General features: G+C 56.3%; 1 protein-coding gene across 1 annotated transcript; it reads left to right on the forward strand.

Annotated features, from left to right (window-relative positions):
- The first annotated feature begins 10,564 nt into the window (after positions 1–10,564).
- Positions 10,565–15,959, forward strand: LOC118157253 (tumor necrosis factor ligand superfamily member 10-like). Its single transcript, XM_035311514.1, has 5 exons — positions 10,565–10,783; positions 13,971–14,117; positions 14,411–14,444; positions 14,931–15,038; positions 15,415–15,959. Exons 1-5 carry the CDS (start codon positions 10,565–10,567, stop codon positions 15,855–15,857), a joined length of 951 nt encoding a protein of 316 aa, XP_035167405.1. The 3' UTR covers positions 15,858–15,959.
- The last annotated feature ends 5,878 nt before the right edge of the window (positions 15,960–21,837 follow it).

Below are 21,837 nucleotides of genomic sequence, written 5' to 3' on the forward strand. Positions count from 1 at the left end.
CCCCTGTGTCTTGCCTCTTTTCCTTTGTCCCATGTCTGCTGCCTGCTGTGCCCCGAGGAGCTGCAGGAGAAGCAGAGGGAAGGATGCCCAGCTCCTCCTCATCCGCTGGGGGCCATCCTGCCCCACAGCCAGGTGCTAGGGAGGGGAAAACGCTGCTGCCCCTGCAAGGGCTGGGGGTGGGCTCCATGCCTGCTGTCCCCAGGCCTTGGATCAGCCACAGGGCTGGGCACAGGCTCGGCTGGGGGCTGCAGTGCCGCAGAAAGCAGGGATGTTGTTCTGCACAGTGCAGCCATGGGGCTGCACTGGGGCCATGGTTTGACCAAGAAATGATGCTGGGGAGACTGCTCGCAGTGCCCAGCTGTGTTTGTGGGTGTGTGCGTGAGATCTGCTGCTGCTGCTCTTGCTAAGCAGAGCTCAGTACCTGTGGAAAGGGGCTGTCGGCGCGAGCTCTGGGACATCAGCTGGGCACCGTGGCCTGGCCCTACAGCTGGGCTATAGAAAAGCTGGGCTCTGCAAGGGCCAGCTTCATGCAGGGACTCGGGGTCATCATTGCTGAGGGCGAGGGCATCCCTCTGCACCCCAGCCTGCCTCGTACAAGAAAACCTGAAAGGAAACAGCACTACTGTTCCCGCTGCACGGACCTCCTTCAGGACTAATGCTCAGCGGGGAGCACCGCAACCAGGCCCCACAAGTGCCCAAACCACACCTCTGTCAGCCAGCGACCTGTCCAGCCCCAGCACCTGGCTGCAGGGCAGCCTTTCCCTTTCTGCCTTCACCCACGCAGGAGCAGCAGATGCTCGTGGGTCACTCTGGGGGATTTTCTTTCGAGAAACGTGAGGCCCTGTTGCCCTATCGCCCCCACTGCAAGGGCCCTCTGAGGGTGCAGGGTTGGCTCGGCCTCTGTCAGCACCCCAAAAGAATGCCCAAGGTGCCAGCCTGGAAAAAAACAGTGCAGGAGGTGGTGATGGGGGGCTGTGGGAGCAGTGGCCAGCCCCAGCACTGACAGGGGTGGCGGTGTCAGTGAGGGCAGGGGCTGCGCACACACTACCCACAACCTATCCCGCTGAAAGGGACCTACCTCAGGAGGTCCCTCCCCAACCTCCCGCTCACAGCAGGATCAGCTCAGGCCCTGTCACCAGGATGGTGACAGCAGCACGTCTCTGGACAGCCTGCTCCATTGCTTGACTTTTGTGGTGACAGGTTAAATGGGGGAAAACTACCCCGCTGGTGGGTATGTAGCAACTGCAACAGTGAGTGTGTAGGAGTCTGGGGTACACGAGGACACGGAGGCTTTGGTTAATAAACATATTTATTACAAATCAACAAAATTCACCACTAGCAAGAACGTTACGATTAATAAGGCAAATAGGTATATATAAATATATATATATATATATATATATATAATATATATATATAAATAAATAGGTATCTGCCAGCTGCCACAACAGGATCCCCGTCCCCCTGTGCTCACCCACCGGCGGACGACGGCCCTGCTGTGCAGGTAATCCAGGCAGAGGACCAGCTGGGAGAACCAGAGCCCCACCTGGCACTCAGAGCAGGGCCCCTGGCTCTGCCACCCTGCCAGGATGCTCCCCAAGGGGACCAGCTCCATGAGGAGGCAGAACCTCGTCCTCATCTCTGTGCATTCACAGATGCTGATGAGGTGCTTGCTGCTCAAGGCTGTGAAGACCTGTGGGCACACAGACATTAACACGGGACAGGACTGCCATTCCAGACCCCCTCTGACCTCCTGGAATCCTCCATCTTCTGCAGCCCATCCTCCCTGTCCCATTTATTTGCCCACCAATGCTCCCCTCACCCTGTGGCAGCCCCCAACAAAGTGCCCACCAATGTTCCCATCCTCATGGACCAACCACCTGCCATAACTCCTTGCCCCTCTGAATCCCTGCCCCATTGCCCCCTGCTGCCTCCAGTAACCCCCTACCCCAATGACTCCCCCAGATGCCTCTGCCCAGTGAGCCTCAGAATGCCTCCCAGTTCCATTCAGCTCCTCAGATGTCCCCCTGCCCCATGCTGCTCCCCCTGCCCGCCTGCCTCCGCTCGCCCCTGATGCCCCACTGAACCCGCACCCACCCCTTGCCCCACAACACCGCATCGTGCCCCTCAGCCCCACAGCCTGTGGGGGGAGCGGGGCTGGGGGAACCCCTCTCTACTGACAGGATCTCTGCAGTGCCATAGGAAATCAGTCTGGGTTTGTCTGATGCTGCAGGTTCCCAGCATCTGAAGGTTTATAAGATTTCCTCTCCATCTATATTCCTCTTTTATTCCAACTTATTAAAGCAGTTATTTTATTGTACCTTTTGTTTTAAGGTCTTTCTTACTGAGATCCCACAAAGAGCGCTACACGGTCTTTCTCTCTCACCCCTCTGACAAGTGCAGAATAGCAGAAGGAATCAAGATAGTCCTCGTCTCCACACCTTCAGGTCAGTATCCTGGCTTTGCTGGACTACCAGTCCTGCTTCTGAAAAACAGCAAAGAGCTCACATCTGGAGAGCTGCAGCCCCTCCATCAAATCTAGCTCAGCCTTGCATTTGATTGAACGACACTGATTTCCAGATTAAGTTTCTGTTGACTACGGCATACAAGAAAGTGCAGGAGAGCCAGCAAGGTAACGTCCATCAGCTGCTGCACCGGGGCTGCCCGTGGGGCTGAGGCTGCTCTGGAGCACCGTGTGCCTGGCGCACAGTCGCTCATCTCTACCCTACTGAAGACACAGCCACGCATCCCCGGAGAGGCTTCGTAGCAGTGTGCCAAGCCCATCCAAGGTCCGGCAACATGAATCCTGTCCAACATCCTCACAGCAATAGCTGCTCCTCTTGGCTGCTGGAGTCACAAACGCAGGCAAAGCCACGTGCCCCCCTTGGCAGCTCTCTTGGCATGCCAGGCCACAGCTCTGGCAGTGCTGGGGTGAAGCAGGGCAGAGGGCTGTGCACGCAAAGATGTGCAGCCACCCCGGCATGCAGAAGCTACACACCTGGTATGGCTGTAGCTGGAAACAGCTTGGTAATTCACACCTTCCTGCAGCTGTATGTGCACAAATCTACGGGGAGAGCAGGGCCCTGGAAGGGGTTGAGACAGATTCTGGTAAAACCAGGGCTTCCTGGCTGCCTCTTGCAAGGTGTTCTGCTCCTCCCCTGGGTGCCAGTGTGGGGAGCAGGGCTGCTGGACCAGGGACCCGACCCAGCACGGCCAGAGGAAGCACTGGAGGAAGACGAGATGTAAAAAGCGAGAGGAGAAATGCGGGCGCTTGTGCTCGCACAGGCCGGGAAGCAACATGACCGGCCGTGCCCCACACTGTTCACCAGAGGGAGCAAGCAGATCAGCTCCCAGACGAGCCAAGAGGAGTAGATTCAGTGTGGAACAGGCAGAACCTGGGCCTTCCTCCCCCGCCAGAGCCAAGGGATGCTCCCACCCAAGGCGCACCTATCTCAGGAACGAGGAGTTCCCCTTGGGTGTTACAGAAGGTGTCGTCCTGGTGCTTTGTGCAGGCTTTCCTGTTGTCCCTGGCTCAGGCAAGGGTCTCCTGGAGCAATCACAAGGAGGTTTGGGGCCCTACATCGAGTCGCTTGTGCTGCCTAGATGGAAAAAGCTTCTATTACCCACTCCAGGGCACAGCAGGGGCTGGCTGCTCCCTCAGGCACCAGCCCCATTGCACTTCCCCCAGGCAAGGTGAGCCAGGCAGAGCCAGGGCTGCTAGCTAGAGTCAAGGACAAGTTCAGATCACCATGCGAAATCCTGGTCTCCTCTCCCCACCTCGCAGAAATCAGGCTGCCTGCCAAACATACAGAAACAGCCTGTCCCAGGCCTGCATCTCTGAAAGAAAAGGGTCTGGGGGTATTTTGGTCAGGCTAGAAAATGAACCAGCCGCCCACTCTACCCTCCCCTAGCACACAGCTTGATGCCACATTCGGCTGGCCCAGGGGAAGCAGACCCTTGAAGCAGGTGCCTCTGTACCCATCCTTCCTACACCGCAAGACACCTTCCTTTCACACAGAGATGTAATCCGGTGTGGTAGCAAAATGAGGGCAGCAACAGAAGATGTAAGGACACGGAGGAGCAGCCAAAATACCTTCTGCTGTGCTGTTCCTGGGTTTCAGTTCCCACAGCGAGAGCAAGAGCAGAGTCAGCTGTGTGGAAGGAGACAGAAGGAGAATGAGGAAAGCGGGCTGCGGAGGTGGGGACAGGAAACACAGCTGGTGCACCCATACCCGGCTGGGCTGCGTGGTGTAGAGCTGACCTCTGATGCTCTGCTTTTTCAGGAGGTTGCAAAACCCGGAGGATGAGTCAAAACAACCCAGCAGAGCTTCCTTTTATTCTCTGCAGCCCAGGAGCAGCCAGGTGTCATGTCTAAGCTTAACCATTCAGGGGAGGCACCAGTCAGCCGAAGTTGGAGATGTCTTCCCTTGAGGTGCAGTGCCAGACCCTGGGGCTGAGCCAGGAAGAGTCGTGCTGTGGGAGAAGAGGAGCTGAGCTGAGCCAACCCAGAGCCTGCCCGTTGGCAGAAGGCTGCACACACTAGCTCCCCACCACAGCTTCTAGGAATGGGAGTTTCTGCCCAGCGAGGGCTATCTTGTGCCCACCCAACCAAACAGCCCTCTCCCACCTAGGATGACTGAGAGCCTTCAGCCTCAGCCCTGCAGCTGGCACTGCGTGGGGCTGGAGGAGCTGGCCAGCTCTGCAGATGGCTTGCTGCAGCCCGGCAGGAAGGCCTCACTCCCCAGTGATAACAGGGAAAAGCAAACCCTGGCCCCAACCAAAGGGAGGGAGGGAACTGGTGGCAGATAGGGGCTGCAGACTGCTCTCAGCCCATTGAGTTTGGGAGGCTGTGGGTAAAAAAGGCTGTGTCCTCGTGTGCTCTCCTTGCAGCCTGGCAGCCAGCACACTGTGGGGCAGTCCAGTGGCTGCTGTGCAGCCAGAAACAGGCATACACTGACCCAGATCCAGCTAGGTGCACTCAGTGATTTCCAGAAGGATGTGTCTACTAAAATATTACTAGGCAGTGAGTACGCTGGCCCTGTGAACTGCCCTGACAAAGGGAAGGGGTCCCTTGCAGTTCTGTGGGTGAAACGTAAATATTCCTCAGCCTGCTCTCAAGGAGCTGGATGGTTCTGGGGATGGGGAGGGAGGAAGGCTGAAAAAGCCCTGAGCCAGCAGGAAACCTGCGGTGGGAAGCTCTGAGTCAGCTTCAACTACTGCTTCGCTGAAATCGGTCCTCCCCACAGCCTCCATATGGTTTGCATGCTTCTCCAAATTCCTTGGAACAAAGCAGAGGGTCTGTGTGCCTTGCAAAGAAAGGACACACTGTGTGTCTGTGTTGGGTCTGTTGGTGTGTGTGTGGTGGTTTTACTCAGGTGGGCCCCACCACAACTGCTCTCCCCCTCCTCAAAGGGAGAGAAAATACAATGAGAAGGGCTCAGGGGTTGAGATAAGGACAGAGAGATCACTCAGCAATTACCGTGACGGGTAAAACAGACTCAGAGCGGGGAGATTAGAGAAATGCATTGCCTATCACTGACAAGCTAGAGAAGTGAGAAACAAAGAAAACAAACCAAAACCACCTTCCTCCCATCCACCCTCTTCCCCTTCCACCCTTTTCCCCTTCCACCCTTTTCCCCTTCCACGATTTTCTGCACAGCTCTCCCAGCCTCTCCTCATATGAGAGATGCTCCAGTCCCCTCATCATCTTCATAGCCCTCTGCTGGACTCGCTCCAGGAGCTCCATGCCCCTCTGGTACTGGGGAGCCCAGAACTGGACACAGGGCTCCAGGTAAGGCCTCACCAGGGCTGGAGAGATGGGCAGGATCCCCTCCCTCAGCCTGCTCACAACACTCTTCTGAATGCACCCCAGGAGACCACTGGCCTCCTTGGCCACGAGGGCACAGCGCTGGCTCACGGGTAACGTGCTGTCCACCGGGACTCTCAGGTCCTTTCCCGCAGGGCTGCTTTCCATTCTAGGTGGAGGAGGAGATAAGAGAGCAGGCTTTACTCATCCCTCCTTGATCTAAGCAGCAGCAGGACTGCCATGGCCATCTCCAGCTGGTTTCTGCCCATGCCCGATGGAGGGATGGTAACTTTCTGCTTGAAAAGATGCTGCAAGGGAAAGCACTACTTCTTGGAAAGTCTGAAACTGGCTGCAGGAGCTGGGACCAGGGTCCCAAATCTTGGTACTTCCCTGTTGGCATCCATCCCTTTGCACTAGTTCTACATAATAAGCACCCTGGGAGCTCTCCTGCTATGCATGTGTTTTCTGTAATCTGCATCCAGACCAGCCTTTCCTCCCTCTGACAGAGCACACCCAGCCAGGGCACATCCCTGCAGCACAGCATTTGCAGCATCCCCCAGGATAAACAAGCACCAGGGCATTGTATAAGCTGGGCATCTTCCTGCAGTGATCTAAAGCACTTTGGCAACCTCACAGGGAGCAAGGTCCTCTGAAAACCTGTGCTAGGCAGAGGGAAAATGAGGCACAGAGGGGCAGGGGCCAAGGCGTGCCATTGGCACATCTTCTGTTTCTCAGGTTCCTGCTACCTGGTAAAATATTACACTGCCCCAGGGAGGGGGAGAACCACCCCGGCTTTGCTGGGCCACGGGAGAGGACTGGCCAAGGGAGCAGGGCTGGTTCCTGCCACCCCCAGAACTGACCCCAGATGTCGGACACAGATGTCACAGCGCATTCTCCACGTGGTTGGGGCAGACCTGCGCAGGAAGATGAGCCGATCCAGTACACCAGCTGGAAGCACCGAGCTTCCCATTGAAACCTGGAAGTATGGTGTGATGGGGAAGAGGCTTTTTATTATTTATTTATTTATTTATTTATTAAATAAGGCTTAGGCACAGGAATTCATTGGTTCAAATCAAAAGACAAATGCTAAAGAGAGCATGCCAGGGAGGTTAGCGAAGTTCTTCCCGAGTTGCATGCGCTGATTTCGCATCCCCGGGGGGGGGCTGCTGTTTCCTGACTGACTATCCTGTAGCCAACACATGTTAAAAATCATCAGCTGCTCAAGCAAACGAGGCCAGGCTGGGGCTTGCCTTAAAGGAGCAGCCTCGGGAAAATGAGACCTGGACCTGGATCTCCGCTGCAGAAGATGCGAACTGGGAAAGAATGCTCTGTTGCTGACCATCCCAACCGGGGGGGGGGGGGGGGAGTCCAATCTAGGCTAACCCAATAGATCCTGCACATACCATCGTCTCTGTAAAACCTGGGAAAATAACGTGACTAAATTGCACATTCTTCCATCATTCCTGAAGCAAAGCCAAAGTGAATCTGAGGGGCAGAGTGCAAAATCCCACACAACTCACATTGTACAGGCAATCTCTGCCTAGTTTCCCCCCTCCAGTGCCTTGCTGGTGACACAAGCAAGATCCCAGCAAAACGCTCTCTCCCACTTTTCTGCACTGATTCTGCATCACCCAGCACTGAGGAAACAAACTTCCAGCCTCAGCTGGCCCAGCTCTCCTACCGCACAGGCCAGGAAACATTAAAAGTAAAAAAACAACTCAGCCAGTCTCAAGAGGCAGTTCTTCATCTGGCTCCCACCCAATTTTCTTTGCACAGTTCCAGTTCTGGTCCTGCCCTCACTCACAGGCTTGGCTGCTTTGCAAACCTCCTGTCTTCAAGGCACAGAGAGCAGCCCCAGGCTACTAAGTCCTTGTAGCTCCAGGCATCTACTCATCAGAAGAGCACAGCTGGGTGCTTGCCCCATCCTATAGCGCAGCAAATGGACCAGGATCACAGCACATGGATGAGCATTACCGGGGTTGCTTCTGCACATGCATCCGTGTCCTGGATTGCAGATGCATTTGGCTCCTCAAGTCCATCTCCACCAAAAGCAGGAGTATGACCAGCTCTGCTCTCTCCCCACACTGGCTGGCTGGCGGCTCGGACAGGCAAACATTGCCCCTTGCATGTGGGGCTCCTGCAGTCCCTCGGGGCACACAGCCCTCCAACAAGCAGGCAGAATTGCTGCTTGAGACTACGGCAAGATTTTGCAAGTGTTTTGACCCACAGATGCACCTTTTTCTGGCTTTGCCTCCACTTGCTCAACCTGGTTCTGAAGGTACTGAGCCTTTTTAATGAGAACAACCAGGAGGGTTCTATTTCCACTGCATTTTTAGAAATGGATAGCCACCTTTCTCCTTGCCGAGTGCCCTTCCCCAGCTCCAACAGAAGCAGCTTGCGTGTGGCAACAGCCATCCCTGCATTTGGCGTGTCACTTCACTTGTCTCCCACTTCCAGACACTTGCCAGAGCTCCCCTTGTCTCAGGAGTATCCTTCTTGACACAGCATGATTAGATCAGTGATCTAAAGACATTTGTACGGAGTTTGCATTATTCAAGGCTTGGTGAAGTCCTTTATAAAAGCAATAAAAGCAGATAAGGTGGCCAGTTACCCACTTTCCCATGTCTGGGAGGTCATGACTACTCATCATGTGGCTCCTCTGCATGCAGGGCATGCCAGCAGCCTGGAGAAGCCTGACATGCCTGGCCAGTGCTGCAGGGATTACTGACAATTTGTGCGTACTTAGGGCTAAAACTGGGCTTGGGGATATGGAAGTGCTGAGATTGTGACCCTACCATCAATTCACAGCAAATCAGGCATGGGTGCAGGGAGGCCCATTGAGGAGACCCATGCAAAACTGCTCCTGGGGTACGTGCCCTGTCAACCCAGCTGCAGCGCTGGGTCCAGACAGCAAGGCTGGAGAGGTAGGATGAGTGCACAGGCATCAGTCTGAGGGGCAAGGAGGGAGCAAATACCTACCCCACAGGGAGACCTGCCCAGGGCTATGGCAGGAAGCCGTTACCTGCAGAGCAAAAGTGTCTGCTTTACGGGAAACATGAGGAAGAGGGGGCAGGGTGAGCGGCTGGGCAGGGGGCTCCCCAGCATTGCTGCTGCGGCACAGCTGGACCTCTGCACAGCTGAGCACTCCAGGCAAAAAAGAGCTTTTCCTTCATGAAATAAAATAAAATAAAAAAGAATAAAATAAAATAAAATAAAATAAAATAAGAATAAGAATAAGAATAAAATAAATAAAATAAAATACAATACCCCCAGAGAGCCTCACACTGCCTCACTCTCCAAACAGGGCAAAGAGCTCCAGCGCTCCAGGAACAATGAGGCCACCTGTATGGGCCAGGGAAGTATGCATAACTAAAGCAGGACTGGAAAGATGCTTGAGAGCTTTTAGTTCAAGCTCTTGCTCTGGCACTGAGGGCAGGACAATTCCTATCCCCCCTTACCCTAGCCCACGGCAGTTACAGACCAGAGAGGAAGCTGGTGCTTCCCTCCCAGACACACAAAGGAGTCGTAGCAGCCACAATGTCTGGTAAGAAGAGATACTGGAACTGCCCTTTTCCTTTTACTGAGATCGTACTTGTGAATAGCTCCCTCTTCCTGAACCCTGACCAGCAGCGTGTGTCCCACTGGGGCTCCCTGCTGGAAATTTGTCTGCAGAAAGACGGAGATTTCAGGATTCAGTGGAAAAGACAGTGCCATTTCTGGCAGGCAGGATGAGAAGTGGGACAAGTTCTTTTCTTAAAGGAAAAAATGCCATTCGTTGTGTGAGAGTGCTAGAAAAGTGAGCCACGGGTGAGCTGTCCCTTCCTAGCAGCTCACCCCAGTTCTGAGGTGAGGGAGGTTCCTCAGATGAGACATGCTCTGCAAGATCCAGCCCAGAAAGTTGAAGCTTAAGGGCCAAATCCTGAATTGATTTAATTACTGAATTATCACAGACGTTTCTAATACCCTCAAGGATCAAAGCTCAGCCTCATGGAGCTGTGGCTCACAGCTGTCACTGACGGCGTGCAGCGCTAGGTGGGGACCCGAAGGGAGCTCAGCCGGGCTGGCACAGCGTAGCTCTGGCTCCACGGCCTTGTCTCCGTGGCCATGTCCCTTTGTGTCCCTGCCTGGGGACGGCTGCACGGCGTGAGGACTTGGGAGGGTGGTGGGCCACGGGGCAGCTTCTTCCCTCGTGGGTTTCACCGGGGTCCAGCCTCTCTCGCTCACAGTCAGGTCTGGTTTTGCCGTAAGTTATAGATTTGCCCCCAGCACACCACTCGGTGCTACTACAGCTGTCTGCGGGTTTGGGCTGGGTCCACAGCTTCCCCATGCCCCATCCTCAGAGGAGAGAAGGCAGTTCTGGGAAGACTGGAGTGTTCGTGGGTTTCCTTACGGTCTCACTTCCATTCCAGAGACAAAAGCACTAAAGGCCCCCACGAAGTCGTCAGGCAACAGCCTTTCTCCGGGCTTTCTGTTTGCTTTCCAAACAACACCTCAGAGCAGCCGGGAATGCTTCGGGATCGGCACCCAGACACCTGAGAGCACCAAAACAGCCTCCCCCCCCTGCCAGCCGAGCCCTCCGACCAGCCCCTCACGGCACCCCGGCCCGGGACGGGTTCTCCCAAGCGGTCAGAGCCCCACGGCCGGCACCCGGCCCCGCTCCCCCGCCGCCCCTCGCCCCGCCGCCCGTCCCGGTCCCGCCCCGCGTCCCGCCCCGCCGCCGCTCCCTTCCCCTCGGAGCACGGCGGCGGCGGCCGGGCCATGGCCCCGCAGCAGCCCCGGGCCGGGCCGTACGGGCGCTCGGACAGCGGCGGCTCGGAGGCCCGCATGCTGGCGGACGGCCCCGACGACGGCCCCCGGGGAGGGCGGCGGCGGCGGGGCGGGCCGCTGTGGGGCAGCGTGGCCGTCATGGCCATCGTCGCCCTGCAGATCGCCTCCACCACCGGCCTCTTCGTCTACTTCACCATGGCCATCTCCAAGGTGAGCCCGCCGCGGGGACGAAGCCCCCGGCGCCGGGAGGGGGCTCCGCGGGGTTCCGGGGGGCGGCGGGGCGGGGGTTGCCCCCCGGGAGAGCTTCGGCGCGGAGCCGTGCTGGGGCCGTAGCCCCGGCTGGGAGGGAGGCAGGGAGAAAGGCGCCCCGAGCCCCGTCCGCAGCCGGGCAGCGCCTGGCCTGGGTCCGCCCGGAGCCCCGGGTCCGCCTCGGAGGCTGGCCTGAGCCCGGGGCAGGGGGCTCATCACCCTGCAGGGCTGCTAAAACCACTGTGTGAGCATTTGGCTGGGGAGAATCTGTACCAGCAGATCCCGGGCACTCACTCCTGCTCAATCACAGCAAGTAACGGTGCTGGGGTTCAGCCGTTCTTGCCCACTCCTGGTGGCACTCACGCCAACCCGTCCCCAAGCTCAGGACCCGTGGGCCAGGTGCTGCGACCCACCCCGGCCACCGCTGGGGCCCTGCCCCACTGCTGCCTGCTGGAGACCACCAGCCCCAGAGCTTTGGGCCCCCTGTGACCACTACACAGAGACTGTCCTTGCCGCAACAAACGTGCACGCAACAGACCTGATTCTGTTACCAAACCCACCCACACGCGCTATTGCCCCTGCTAAGACACAGCCACAGCAATCCCCTAGCAGTGGAAGGGTCGAGGAGGGTAAACACCGAACAGAAGAGATCTTTGTTATGGAGAAAGGGAAACTAAGTACTGCCAAGCAGCTTTCTGGGCAGTTCTACCAATGGTAACCGTCAGCTTTGATGATGGAGGGCTCATCATCAAGAAAAGAGCACTGGAGTGCCAAGCATCACACAAAACCACAACAGAGGGGGGAAAATTGGGAAAAGTCCTGCCCATGGATGCAGGAGGAACAGCCTGTCTGGTGCCCGGTCCAACATCCTTTGGAGTGGACTCCCCTCCGGGCTTGGTTTCCATGCCTCGATCCCGTGTGGCACCCACTGTGAAGGATTTACATGAAAGGCAGCAGTGAGAGGACAGAAATGTGGGCAGACAGAGCCTGGGGGAAGGTATGAAGGAAGATGGTCACTTAAATTTAACTCTCGGGGTAATTTTGGAGTCTGTTCACCAGATCCCTGCATGGGATCAGTGCTAGGTATAGGCAATCAGAGCTCAGCACATCTGGGGACTCTGAATTACTCAACCCAGCCAGCCTGTCCTCACCCCAATGCACACGCATACACAATGCCCACCTCCTCCCCCTGCCGCCCCCCTCCCTCCTCCCCCAGTTTTACAGAATTTTCTCTCCTGCTTTTCACTGAATTTAAAGCCCTACCCTGTGCATGCTTCCCAGAAGGGGGGACAGACAAGGCAGGCAGAGCGGCTACCCTCTAAAAGAGAAGTGCTGGTGGCACAGGCAGCCTTAATGGAGGCAATTAGCAATTAGCATTGCAGTCAGTGCCAGGCTGCAGTGCCCGTGGCTATGCTGGGACTGTGCTGCCTCCTTACCAGGACCGATGGGATGAGAGCTGACCCTGGCTGTGTGTGCACGTGCTGGGATCTGCGCTCCTGGCAGTGCAGAGCAGCGTGCTGCGTTCAGTGGCTTTGCCCAAGCATGTGCTCGTGTTGAGCTCCATGTGAGCAGCCCCGCTGCTTGCAGATGTGCTTCCTCAGCAGGCGCTGAGCATCCACCCACTCAGACAGGCACGTCTTTGCACGACTGCAGCCTGGCCGGCTAAATCCACATGAGGCAAAACTGCTAAGGCTACCCTCACCCTTTCACAGTCATCCAGCTGTACGAGGCACCACACCACGTCCTCTGTGTTCATCACTGCCACCCACCTCCCAAACACGGTGCTCCTGGCAAATCCAGCCAGCCAGTGCTAGGGCTGACTTGTTGGCCCAATAGGAAAAAAAATACTTTTTGTCTTACTTTATGTAGTCTTTCTGCTGGTAGTGGAGTCTCCATTGATCAGGCAAGGACCCTTGGGAAGCACAGGATGCTGGTGACACTGACATTGTGGCCAAGCCCAAGGGCTCCTGGGTTGCGTCCTGATCTAGGACAGCCCAAGGTGATAAAGGTGGGGTGGTCAAGGTGCTTGTGTTCATTCCTGGCACACTGATTTCAGGGCAGTTGTCCCATCTGTGCCTTGGTTTTCCCGCACCCTATACAGCAGAACAGCAACCCCACAGCCATGCCTGTCATCCGTGGAGCAGCTCACCCCACTGGGACACCGGGGTCAGAACCAAGCCAGGTCAGCCTGGGGACACACTGGCAAGGCATAGCTCACCATGCAGCAGCTCACATCATACGGAAAGGCTTCCCATCCCAAACCACAAGCCAGCAGACTAGGAAGTTTTTGAGATCTGCCTGGGCTGAGTGCTCAGCCTCCAGCCTCCAGCCGGTATGGCTCAGCCCTGGGAGGGAGAAGGTGTGTGAGAGCTCTGTTTGCAACAAGCTCAGTTCAGCAGCACAGCATGGAGCCTGGTCACCACGCAGCAGGCTGCCCGGACACTTGCAGGCTGGAGCGGCAGCTCTCACCTCTGCGCACAGCCCCTGTGCAGGCCTGGGGCACGTGGGGGGCAGAATTGCAGGGAAACTGCTTCCCCAGGGTCTGCAAGTAGCTTGTTCAAAGCTCAGGCTGGGTTTTTCTGATCAAGACACCACATTTGCCCAGGGCAGGAGCAGAAGAGGTAAAGGAGATGGAGAAGGGGATATTCTGATGCCTCTCCTTTACATGGTGCTCTGCAGTTTGCAGGAGTTCGTGTCCCCCTTTCTTCTCATGCTCAGCACTGGGATGCAATGGAAGGGGCTGTCATATTTCCCCACGAGCTGGGATGAGCAAGGCTTGCTTCTGCCAGCCATAGGGATTGTAGGAGGACAAGAAGAGATCTAATCTGTCCGATTCACAAAACAGATTTTTGACAGAACTCGGGATCCACCCAACTAATTCCTTCCCAGCAGAGCAGCTTGTCAGTGTTTGTGTCCCAGTGGCACCAAGTCATCCCAGCACCAGCTCCGTGATCAGGGACCTTCGGGGTCAGTCTCCATTTAGTGGTGTGGCTGTGGGCACCCTGACACTGGAGGAGCCAGGCCAAAGGCAGCTGAACCCATACGCGTACCCCACAGGGGAATCGCCTCTGCATCCACCAGCCAAATCACACATGCTGCCTTTGCCTGCTCTGGGCAATTCTTGGATGTCTGGGTGTTTCCCTTCCAGCTCAAAGCCCAGTCACAAGGGAGCTTGGAGGAGCTGAGGTGTCTGCAGCTCATCAATCAGCAGCAGGAGGGCTCCAGCTTGGAGGAGCTGATCAGCAACCAGTCTTGCCTCAAGCTGGCCAACACCATCAAAGCCTACGTGGCCATGGTGAGCACGGGCCTGTGGGGCTGGGGAGGGTGGCACACAGCACAGGAGGGCTCCTGCTTGCCTCCCTGCATCAATTTCCCCATCTGTCTCACAAGGGGGTGGCAGGGGCTTGATTTAAGCGGGATCAGAGGAGTGCAGCTGCACGCCAGGCCCTCTGCAGATCTCTGCATCGAGGAGCTGGTAGAGTCCAAAGGCACAGGGTGAAAGATGGAAAAGATGGGAGGAGCTGGGGAGTAGGGAACATCCTTTGCGCCTTTAAACCATGGGGCTGTTTTTCTTCTCTAACGGTTCAGGTGACGGAGAACGTGATCCACAGGAGCGTGAAGGGTGAGTTCGTCCGGGCTGAGCACCTGGGGCAGGAGACGGGGCTCCGCTCCCTGGTGCTGCAAAGCACCCATCTGTTTGCTCGCACCCAAGCGTGCGGCCGGGGATGCCAGCAGGCTGGGCTGCTCCATTGCTCCCAGGGCAAACTCCACCAGGCACCGCACCGCGGCTGTGAGCTGGGGTGGGACAGGGGGCACAGACTGCCCCGCTGGGTGGGGAAAGGGCTTACCCCCCTCACACAGGTTGGAGGGATAGCTGTGTCTGGTTGGAGCCTGGGGAAGCAGGGCCTGTCTACCACAGGGGCAGCACAGAATGTTAGATAATAATTGACCAGACGTTTCCATCCCCGAGTAAACTCCCCTTTTGTAGGGTCAGTGGGGCATTGTCCTGCCCAGTTCTCACTGGTTGCTAAGGACGTGCTCTGGTGGCATGGGTCTGGGGGTCCCCGTGCACTCTGACCTCTATAGCGATTTGTCTCTTTCCTCACAGAGGTGCAGAAGAGCTACTTCAATACCTCGGAGGGACAGGTTCCTCCCAAAACACCTGGCAAGCCCTCAGCACATCTCACCCTCCGCCCGCAGAGCCTGGCCCTGGATGGTGAGCTGGGGGAGGCTAGCAGGGCGCTGGAGAGATTCCAAGGTGGGAACAGGGAGGAGATCTCCCCTGAAGGGCAGGGGGCTCAGCGTGGGAGGTTGCATTTGGTGGCAGGTGGGGAGATGTTTCTGCTCTCCAGAATCCCAGAATGGCCGAGGATAGAAGGGACCTCTGAAGATCAGCTAGTCCAACCCCCCTGCCAAGCAGGATCACCTAGAGCACATAGCACAGGTCTCCAGCCCGCAGCCACACTCTCTGCCCCCACTCCAAGCTGCATGACTGTAGAAGAGTGAAAGGGCCACCCCTTCCCTTCCTCCTGACCCTGAGGGATGCTTCCCAGCGCAGTGCACTCCCCTTGGTGACCCTTCCTTCTCCCCAGGAATCTCCAAGCGCTTTGGGAACCTCTCCCAGTCCTGCCGCCATGCCATTGCTCACTGGGAAGACAGCACCATCCACTCCCACCTGCAGAACATCACATACCGGGATGGCCGGCTGCGGGTCACCCAGGCGGGCAAGTACTACGTCTACTCCCAGATCTACTTCCGCTACCCCAGGGAGGGGGCCAGCACCCGCGTCTCCGTCCCCCAGCTCGTGCAGTGCATCAACTGGAAGACGTCCTACAGCCAGCCCATCCTCCTGCTCAAAGGGGTCGGCACCAAGTGCTGGGCACCCGAGGCAGACTACGGCCTCCATGCTCTCTACCAGGGGGGGCTGTTTGAACTCAAGGCCGGCGATGAGCTCTTTGTCTCGGTCTCCTCGCTGGCCATTGACTACAAAGATGCAGCAGCCAGCTATTTCGGGGCCTTCCGGCTCGACCTGTGACAGCCTCCTCATTCTCACGCCTCCCCTGTGCTCCTGCTGTATCCATTCTTCTGCACGGCCCAGGGCAGCAGCTATTTGAGCTGCTGCTGAATGCAGCTCCCACATGGCCGGGGGGGGCCTGGTGCAGCGTCGTTCCCTGCCGGTGTTGTGCCTTGCAGGTGTCTGCTGGAGCTGGATGAGACTGCAGAGAACGCAGCATGGGACAGGGCTCCAGCACCACCAGCATACCCTGTAACCACCCCCCCGACCCTCCACAAAGCAGAGGCACAGGGATCACAGCCACGAATGCAAGGCCACTTCTCCCTGTGGAAGGACAACCCCCTGCAGCTCTGGAGCCACGTTTGGCACAGGCAGGCCCAGCAAACCAGGCAGCAAGGATCAGGCTCCCTGAGCTGGAGGCATCGGGGCAGAAGTCAGGATTAGCAGAGAGCAGTGGCACGGTGAGCACTGCTCCGGGGCTGCCCACCACCCCAACAGCATCAGGGGACAGCCTGCGGGCACAGGGCAGATCCAGCACCAGCTTCCAGAAAGCAGCAAAGGAGTTTCATTTCAGGATAGTTAGAAACCTGGACCAGTGCCAGCAATCAGCTTCTGGGGAGGCAAAGAGCAGGGCCACAAAGCTGGAATAATTACCAGCACAGGCAGCCACAGGGCCACAAAGCTGGAATAATTACCAGCACAAGCAGCCGCACCTAGGCACGTGGCAGAGATGTGCACCTTGCCCCGGTGGATCAGCCGTCCTCAATGGCACTGCATCAACTGAGCCCAGGGCACAGCACATCTAGAGCAGCATCTTTTCTGCATCCCCAAATAGCTGAGACTGCTTCACACCGAGAGCGCCACACCATCAGGAGCCTGGGGAAGCCCGTCAGAAGAGCAGAAAGCTAGGGGAGCTTCAGACCCTGGCACCCTGGTCTGGTCCTCAGCAGGCTGGCACAAGCACCAGCACCCACAGACACCCCAGGTGCTTCTTCATGGCCCACACAAACCCCTGACAGCGATGGAGAGATGTTGAATCCCCAGACCAGCTGTTCCCTGGGAGCAGCCTGGCCTGTGGCAGCTCCCCATGAGCCTTGTGTGAGAGCAGTGGCTGCAGGGAGGGGTGCCCCAGCCTCCAGTGCCAGCACAGCTGCTCTCTTGCTCACACCACGAGCCTTCGCAGTCGTTCCCCTCCACGATTTCAGCTCAGGCTGTGCTTGAGCCCAGGCAGCAGCAGCACGGAGCCCAGCACAGACAAGACCAAACCCCCTCGTTAAACCCCCCCAAGATGTGACAGACACGAGAGAATGTTCGAGCAGAGCATGATAGAGCTGCCTTGGACACTGGGGTGGATGCAGCCCACTTTTGTTATTACTTGTGTACTCTGTATCATATTCAGTCTGCTGGTGTGCAAGTCCTTTTCCTGCACGGACAGGCCAGCAGCACAGCCTCCCGTGAAGAACACAAGGACCTCTCCTGCCGGCACAACCCTGGGGGGGGGTCTTAGTGCCTGTTTAAATAAATCCTGTACTCCAGCACTGGCCTTGCACCTCTGCATCAGGTTCACCCTGCGTAATCAGCCCTCTACCCCTGAACAGCCACAGTGCTGCCCAAACCTGACAGTTTGACTCTGAGTCAGCTCACCTGCTTTCCACTAACATGCTGCAGAGCATCTGGGTCTCGTGCAGCCCCCCTCGCTGCAGAGCACCCTTATCTGCCCCCCTGCCCCCCCCCCCCCATTCCTTGCCATGGCAGATAATGGTACGCCAGTGGCAGCAGTGAAACAGCTCGGGTGTCGAGGCAGAGCCGTGAGTGCCAAGGCTGCCCTGGGGAACAGGCGTGTGTGGCTTCCAGCAGCTGCATCCCTGGGACTTGCAGGCAGACCCCAGTGAATGCTGCAGGCAGGAGCTGGTCCTGTCCCATCTTGCATCCCTAATCAGCTCTGCAGCCCAGGCCAAGGTTGTGCCCGGGCAGCTGCTGCCACTCCCCTGGGATTGCCTGAGGCTTTCCCAGGGAGATGCACCCCTGCTTCTGCCCCCAGTGGGGGGTGCAGGCTAGCTGAGCCCACCTGGGGCATTCAGCCCTCACACCGTTCCTCGGCACCATCCTGAGCCAACTCCGCAGCTCTTCCCCGCGGTGCTGGGAAAGGGAGCACTGAGGCACGGAGACAAACTGCTCCCATCAGCTCTTATCCACAAGCAGCAGGAGGCCGGGGTCTCGTGGGCTGCCTCCCAGTTCTCTGGGGTAGTTTGTGTCCTCGTGCTGCCCCTCTCTGCTTTGGGGTTGCCAAGCCCAGCCCAAGGCTGCTGGGACCTGGGACAGCTCAGCCAAACCGGGGTCAAAACCCAGGGTGCTGAGATGGGCTTGTTCTCCTCCACATTGAAGCCAGGCAGGAGTTGCTCCTTGCTCCTGCTGCCCATCCCATGGCTTTCCAGGCCTGAGCCTTCTGTCTTCATCCTTGGCTGCCCCCGCACTGCCCTGCTCTGTGCCCAGCACCCTCTGCCTCCCCCTGGCATTTCTGTGTCATCACCGCTGTGCTGCAGAGCCTCGCTTCACCCCAGCGGCCCCTCTCCGGAGGAAGTCCCGTGGCCTCACGGAGGGAGGGAGGCGAGGCTTGGCCACGAAACGTGCTTGTCTCTGACCGTCGTGTTTTGCTCTTGCCCAACACAAACAAAACAGCGAAGCCTGCAGCACAGCTGTGCCACACGTAACACTGTTTAGCAAAGATCCCCAACCACACCAGTCCTCAGCTGGCTCCTGGTGCTACTGCAAAACCCTTCCCTCAAAAACTACTGTTCCAATGGTACCTTATAAGTTTCATTTTCCTTCTTGCTTTCTGGACTGCCTTGGTGAGTAGCCACAGGAACCAGACTCCCGGGGCTCTTCCGAGAGCACCGAGCTCATCTGGGTTCCCGTGGCCTCAGCCCCTGAGCTGCCTTTGGCAACAGCTGTGGGAGCTCAGAGCTCAACGCGACAGCCCAGAGCTGCAGGAGATGGAGTAGGTGCTGCAAAGGCACGGGGTAATCTGCTTCTGCACATCCCACCCAAGGTGGCGGGGAGACTCTGGTTTCATTCCCACAGACACACTGATGATTCCAGCACCAGGCAAAGCTGCCGCGCTCCTTGCTGGTACAAAAACAGGCCCTGATTTTCTTAAGTTTGATTTTAATTGAAAGTCCTGATGGCTGGGCAAGGTCAACCCAACGGCCACATGCGCAACAATCCTCAGAAACTGAACGTCTTCAACTTAAAGGCTGCCTGGAGGAAGAACTTGGCCTGTGCCTTTCTCCAGGTTGTGATTTCATTTGCACAATGTTATACAAATATTTTTTTTATTTTTATTTTTGAATACCTGCAGAACACCCTGCAGACATGAAGAGGAGGGGGAATCTTTAACCAAGGGATTTTGCGGTCATAACCATAACCTGCTTAAGCGCTCATTATCTTATTTTTCTACAATTGCCTGTATGTGTGCACATGTGCATAAATACAGACACTTTGCCACCTAGCAGCGTATGAAATAATACCATGGGTTTCATTACTCATCTGTTTGCCCGCTGCAGCGTTATTTTCCCTGCGGTCATTTCTTCCTGAAACTGTCAGGGCAGAGCCAGAGGCAATGTCGGGCAAGGCGGGCGCAGGGTGCGTGCCGGCCTGCCTGCGTTGCCTGGGAGAAACTTGTGGCTTCAGGGAACAGGAGCAGTAAAAAACCTCAGTAACTAACCTAAGCACTAGCAGCCCAGTTACCAAACTGCTCTAGAAAAGAAAAAAACTCTTTGCCCCCCTTCACACACCACAAGCTCCCTGCTCCCCAGCCTGCTATCCCCGCCAGGTGACATTTCACAAACCTCCCTTCCCTGATGCTTTAACAACAGATAGGGGGGGATGGAGGACGCAACAACAGCTCTAATAACATTTTCAGGTTGACTTTAACTCTCATGGCTTCATCACGTTTATTTGATCCAGGCGCATGCTCCTTCCTTGTAGCTGCTGCCAAGTAATGTCTTACCTTCACTGTCTTTCAGCTCTGCTTTCAATTCATTGTGTGGCTGCGCAGGCAGCTCAGACAAACTTGCCAGACAGCCCAGGGCATTTATAATGCTAACTTTGCTGCCCTTTGTCTCAAAATAAATTCTGGGGCTGATATATATTTTTTTTCTCTCTGTTGTTATTAACCAGTTCACCACTACATCCAAGTCTTTTGTTCCCTTCCAAACAAGTTCTGGTTTTACTTTCAAGTCCCAAGCCCAGCACAAGTTCTCAGACGTAAGGAGGAAATCCACGCTGAAAAACATGTCAACACCCCAGGAAACCATTTCTTGGAACACTGTAAATAAAGCGTACAAAGAGAAGGCCCACGCGGGAGGTGACGACCTTACTATTGCACACACCCAGACACGAGAATTCAGGGAGCTTCCCCGTCCTGCAGCTGCTCCTCCTGAACCTCCTTGCCCACCCCGCTTCCCTGCACATCTTCCATCACAGCTCAGTACTGCTCTGAGACAGCTCATCCCCAAGCTTTAGCGAAGCCTTGCAAGAGGAAAATGAAACACAGCAAACCTATTTCCTTCCGCAAAAAGGATTCGTGTAAGTGGAGGAAGCAGGATGCTCATTAAACCAGCCCTACCTCTGGGAAAGCATTAATGCTCTTGCGACACGAGTGAGCGGTGAACCAGAAGAGGGAGACTGCTTTGAACATGGTTTCTCTGCCCTCCAAAAGCGATTTTCCTTTTACCGCCCAGACCTTGGACTCTGAGCAGCAGGCCTCAGATCTGCTGAAGCAATGAAACTGATTGCAGCAGCGCGGTCATTTCTCCATTTTCACTCACGCAAACATCACCTCCTTCCTCTGGCGCTGCCCCAGGCCGCCCTGCCAGCACAGCCAGCTCCCTGGCTCCGAGCACGCTCTCCCTTTGGGAAGGGTGAGCTGTATGCAACAAAACAGCCGAGGCAGCTCGATCCAGACCCATGTATGCAGAGCACAAAGGGACAGGCTGTTTTTCCTCCTCCCTGAGAGAGACAAGCTGAGGATCCCAAGAAAAAGGATTCCAACACCTACTCCATGTAGCAGCATTCCTGGGGCACAGCAGAGGCAGGAGGAGACCTGCCCCTCACTTTTCCCTCCTGCCCACCAGCAGAGCTGTTAACTAACTTCTGACTCCGGTCCCAGCACTACCACTCCAGACCACCACCTGCCTTGGGCCAGCTGGGAAGCTGGCAGGGTGGGAAGGGCCAGCATCAGGCCACGTTATGCACTGCAATTCACGGCGAAAAAGTTCAGAGAAGAGCAGTTTCTTTGGGGGCAGGTTGAGAAGATGGGCTTTCTCCTACGCTGGCTGCTCAGCTCACTAGCCCCGTATCTCCACAACAAACTACCGGGTGAATTTTGCATCCTGTTCCAATCCCAGCACTACACTTCCCGGGAGGAAAAATCAACAAGCTCCATCTCATAACCCACCCTTAAGGCGGCCCAACAGGCATTTAAGCTTCTCCAAAACGATCCCAAATAATGTATTTCATAAATATAAAATTACCCCCAGGGAGGTGGGGTGTGTGCAGTGAGATTTGTATAACGAGCTGTTTGCTGAAGAGAAACTCCAAGGCTCCTCCTGGAGTCACTCCGACAGTAAAACAATACAAAAGTAAGAACAGGACAGGGCAAAACCCTTAACAGCAGCTAGAACAGGGGAACCCTTTTCCAAACCAGCACCATTGATTACAGACAACGTAGAAAATGCTTGAGCTCAAAAAAAATGGTTATATCCCCCGTGATTTTTTGGTGACAGTTTGTTTTTTGGTGACACAGTTTGACACATTTTGGTAGGAATTAAAGTGAGGAGACACTCCGTTAAATAAAAGCTCACACCAAACAGCTGGGAGCCTCTGTAACCAACATCTTACCTGTAGAAATGAAGGCATCGGTCCCAGTACGGAGCTACCCACCCACAGCACGTTATCCCCTAATGAGCCCTGCTCTCTGGCATCACTGCTGCAGCCAGTA

This window comes from Oxyura jamaicensis (genome assembly GCF_011077185.1).
Source record: "Oxyura jamaicensis isolate SHBP4307 breed ruddy duck chromosome 4 unlocalized genomic scaffold, BPBGC_Ojam_1.0 oxy4_random_OJ106461, whole genome shotgun sequence".
NCBI classification, from domain to species: domain Eukaryota; kingdom Metazoa; phylum Chordata; class Aves; order Anseriformes; family Anatidae; genus Oxyura; species Oxyura jamaicensis.

Excerpts from the sequence above, each read along its gene's own strand:
- LOC118157253 (XM_035311514.1), top strand. The coding sequence starts at position 10,565 with ATGGCCCCGCAGCAGCCCCGGGCCGGGCCGTACGGGCGCTCGGACAGC. Across the intron at positions 10,784-13,970 it reads TCACCATGGCCATCTCCAAG|CTCAAAGCCCAGTCACAAGG; the intron begins GTGAGCCCGCCG and ends TTTCCCTTCCAG. Across the intron at positions 14,445-14,930 it reads GATCCACAGGAGCGTGAAGG|AGGTGCAGAAGAGCTACTTC; the intron begins GTGAGTTCGTCC and ends CTTTCCTCACAG.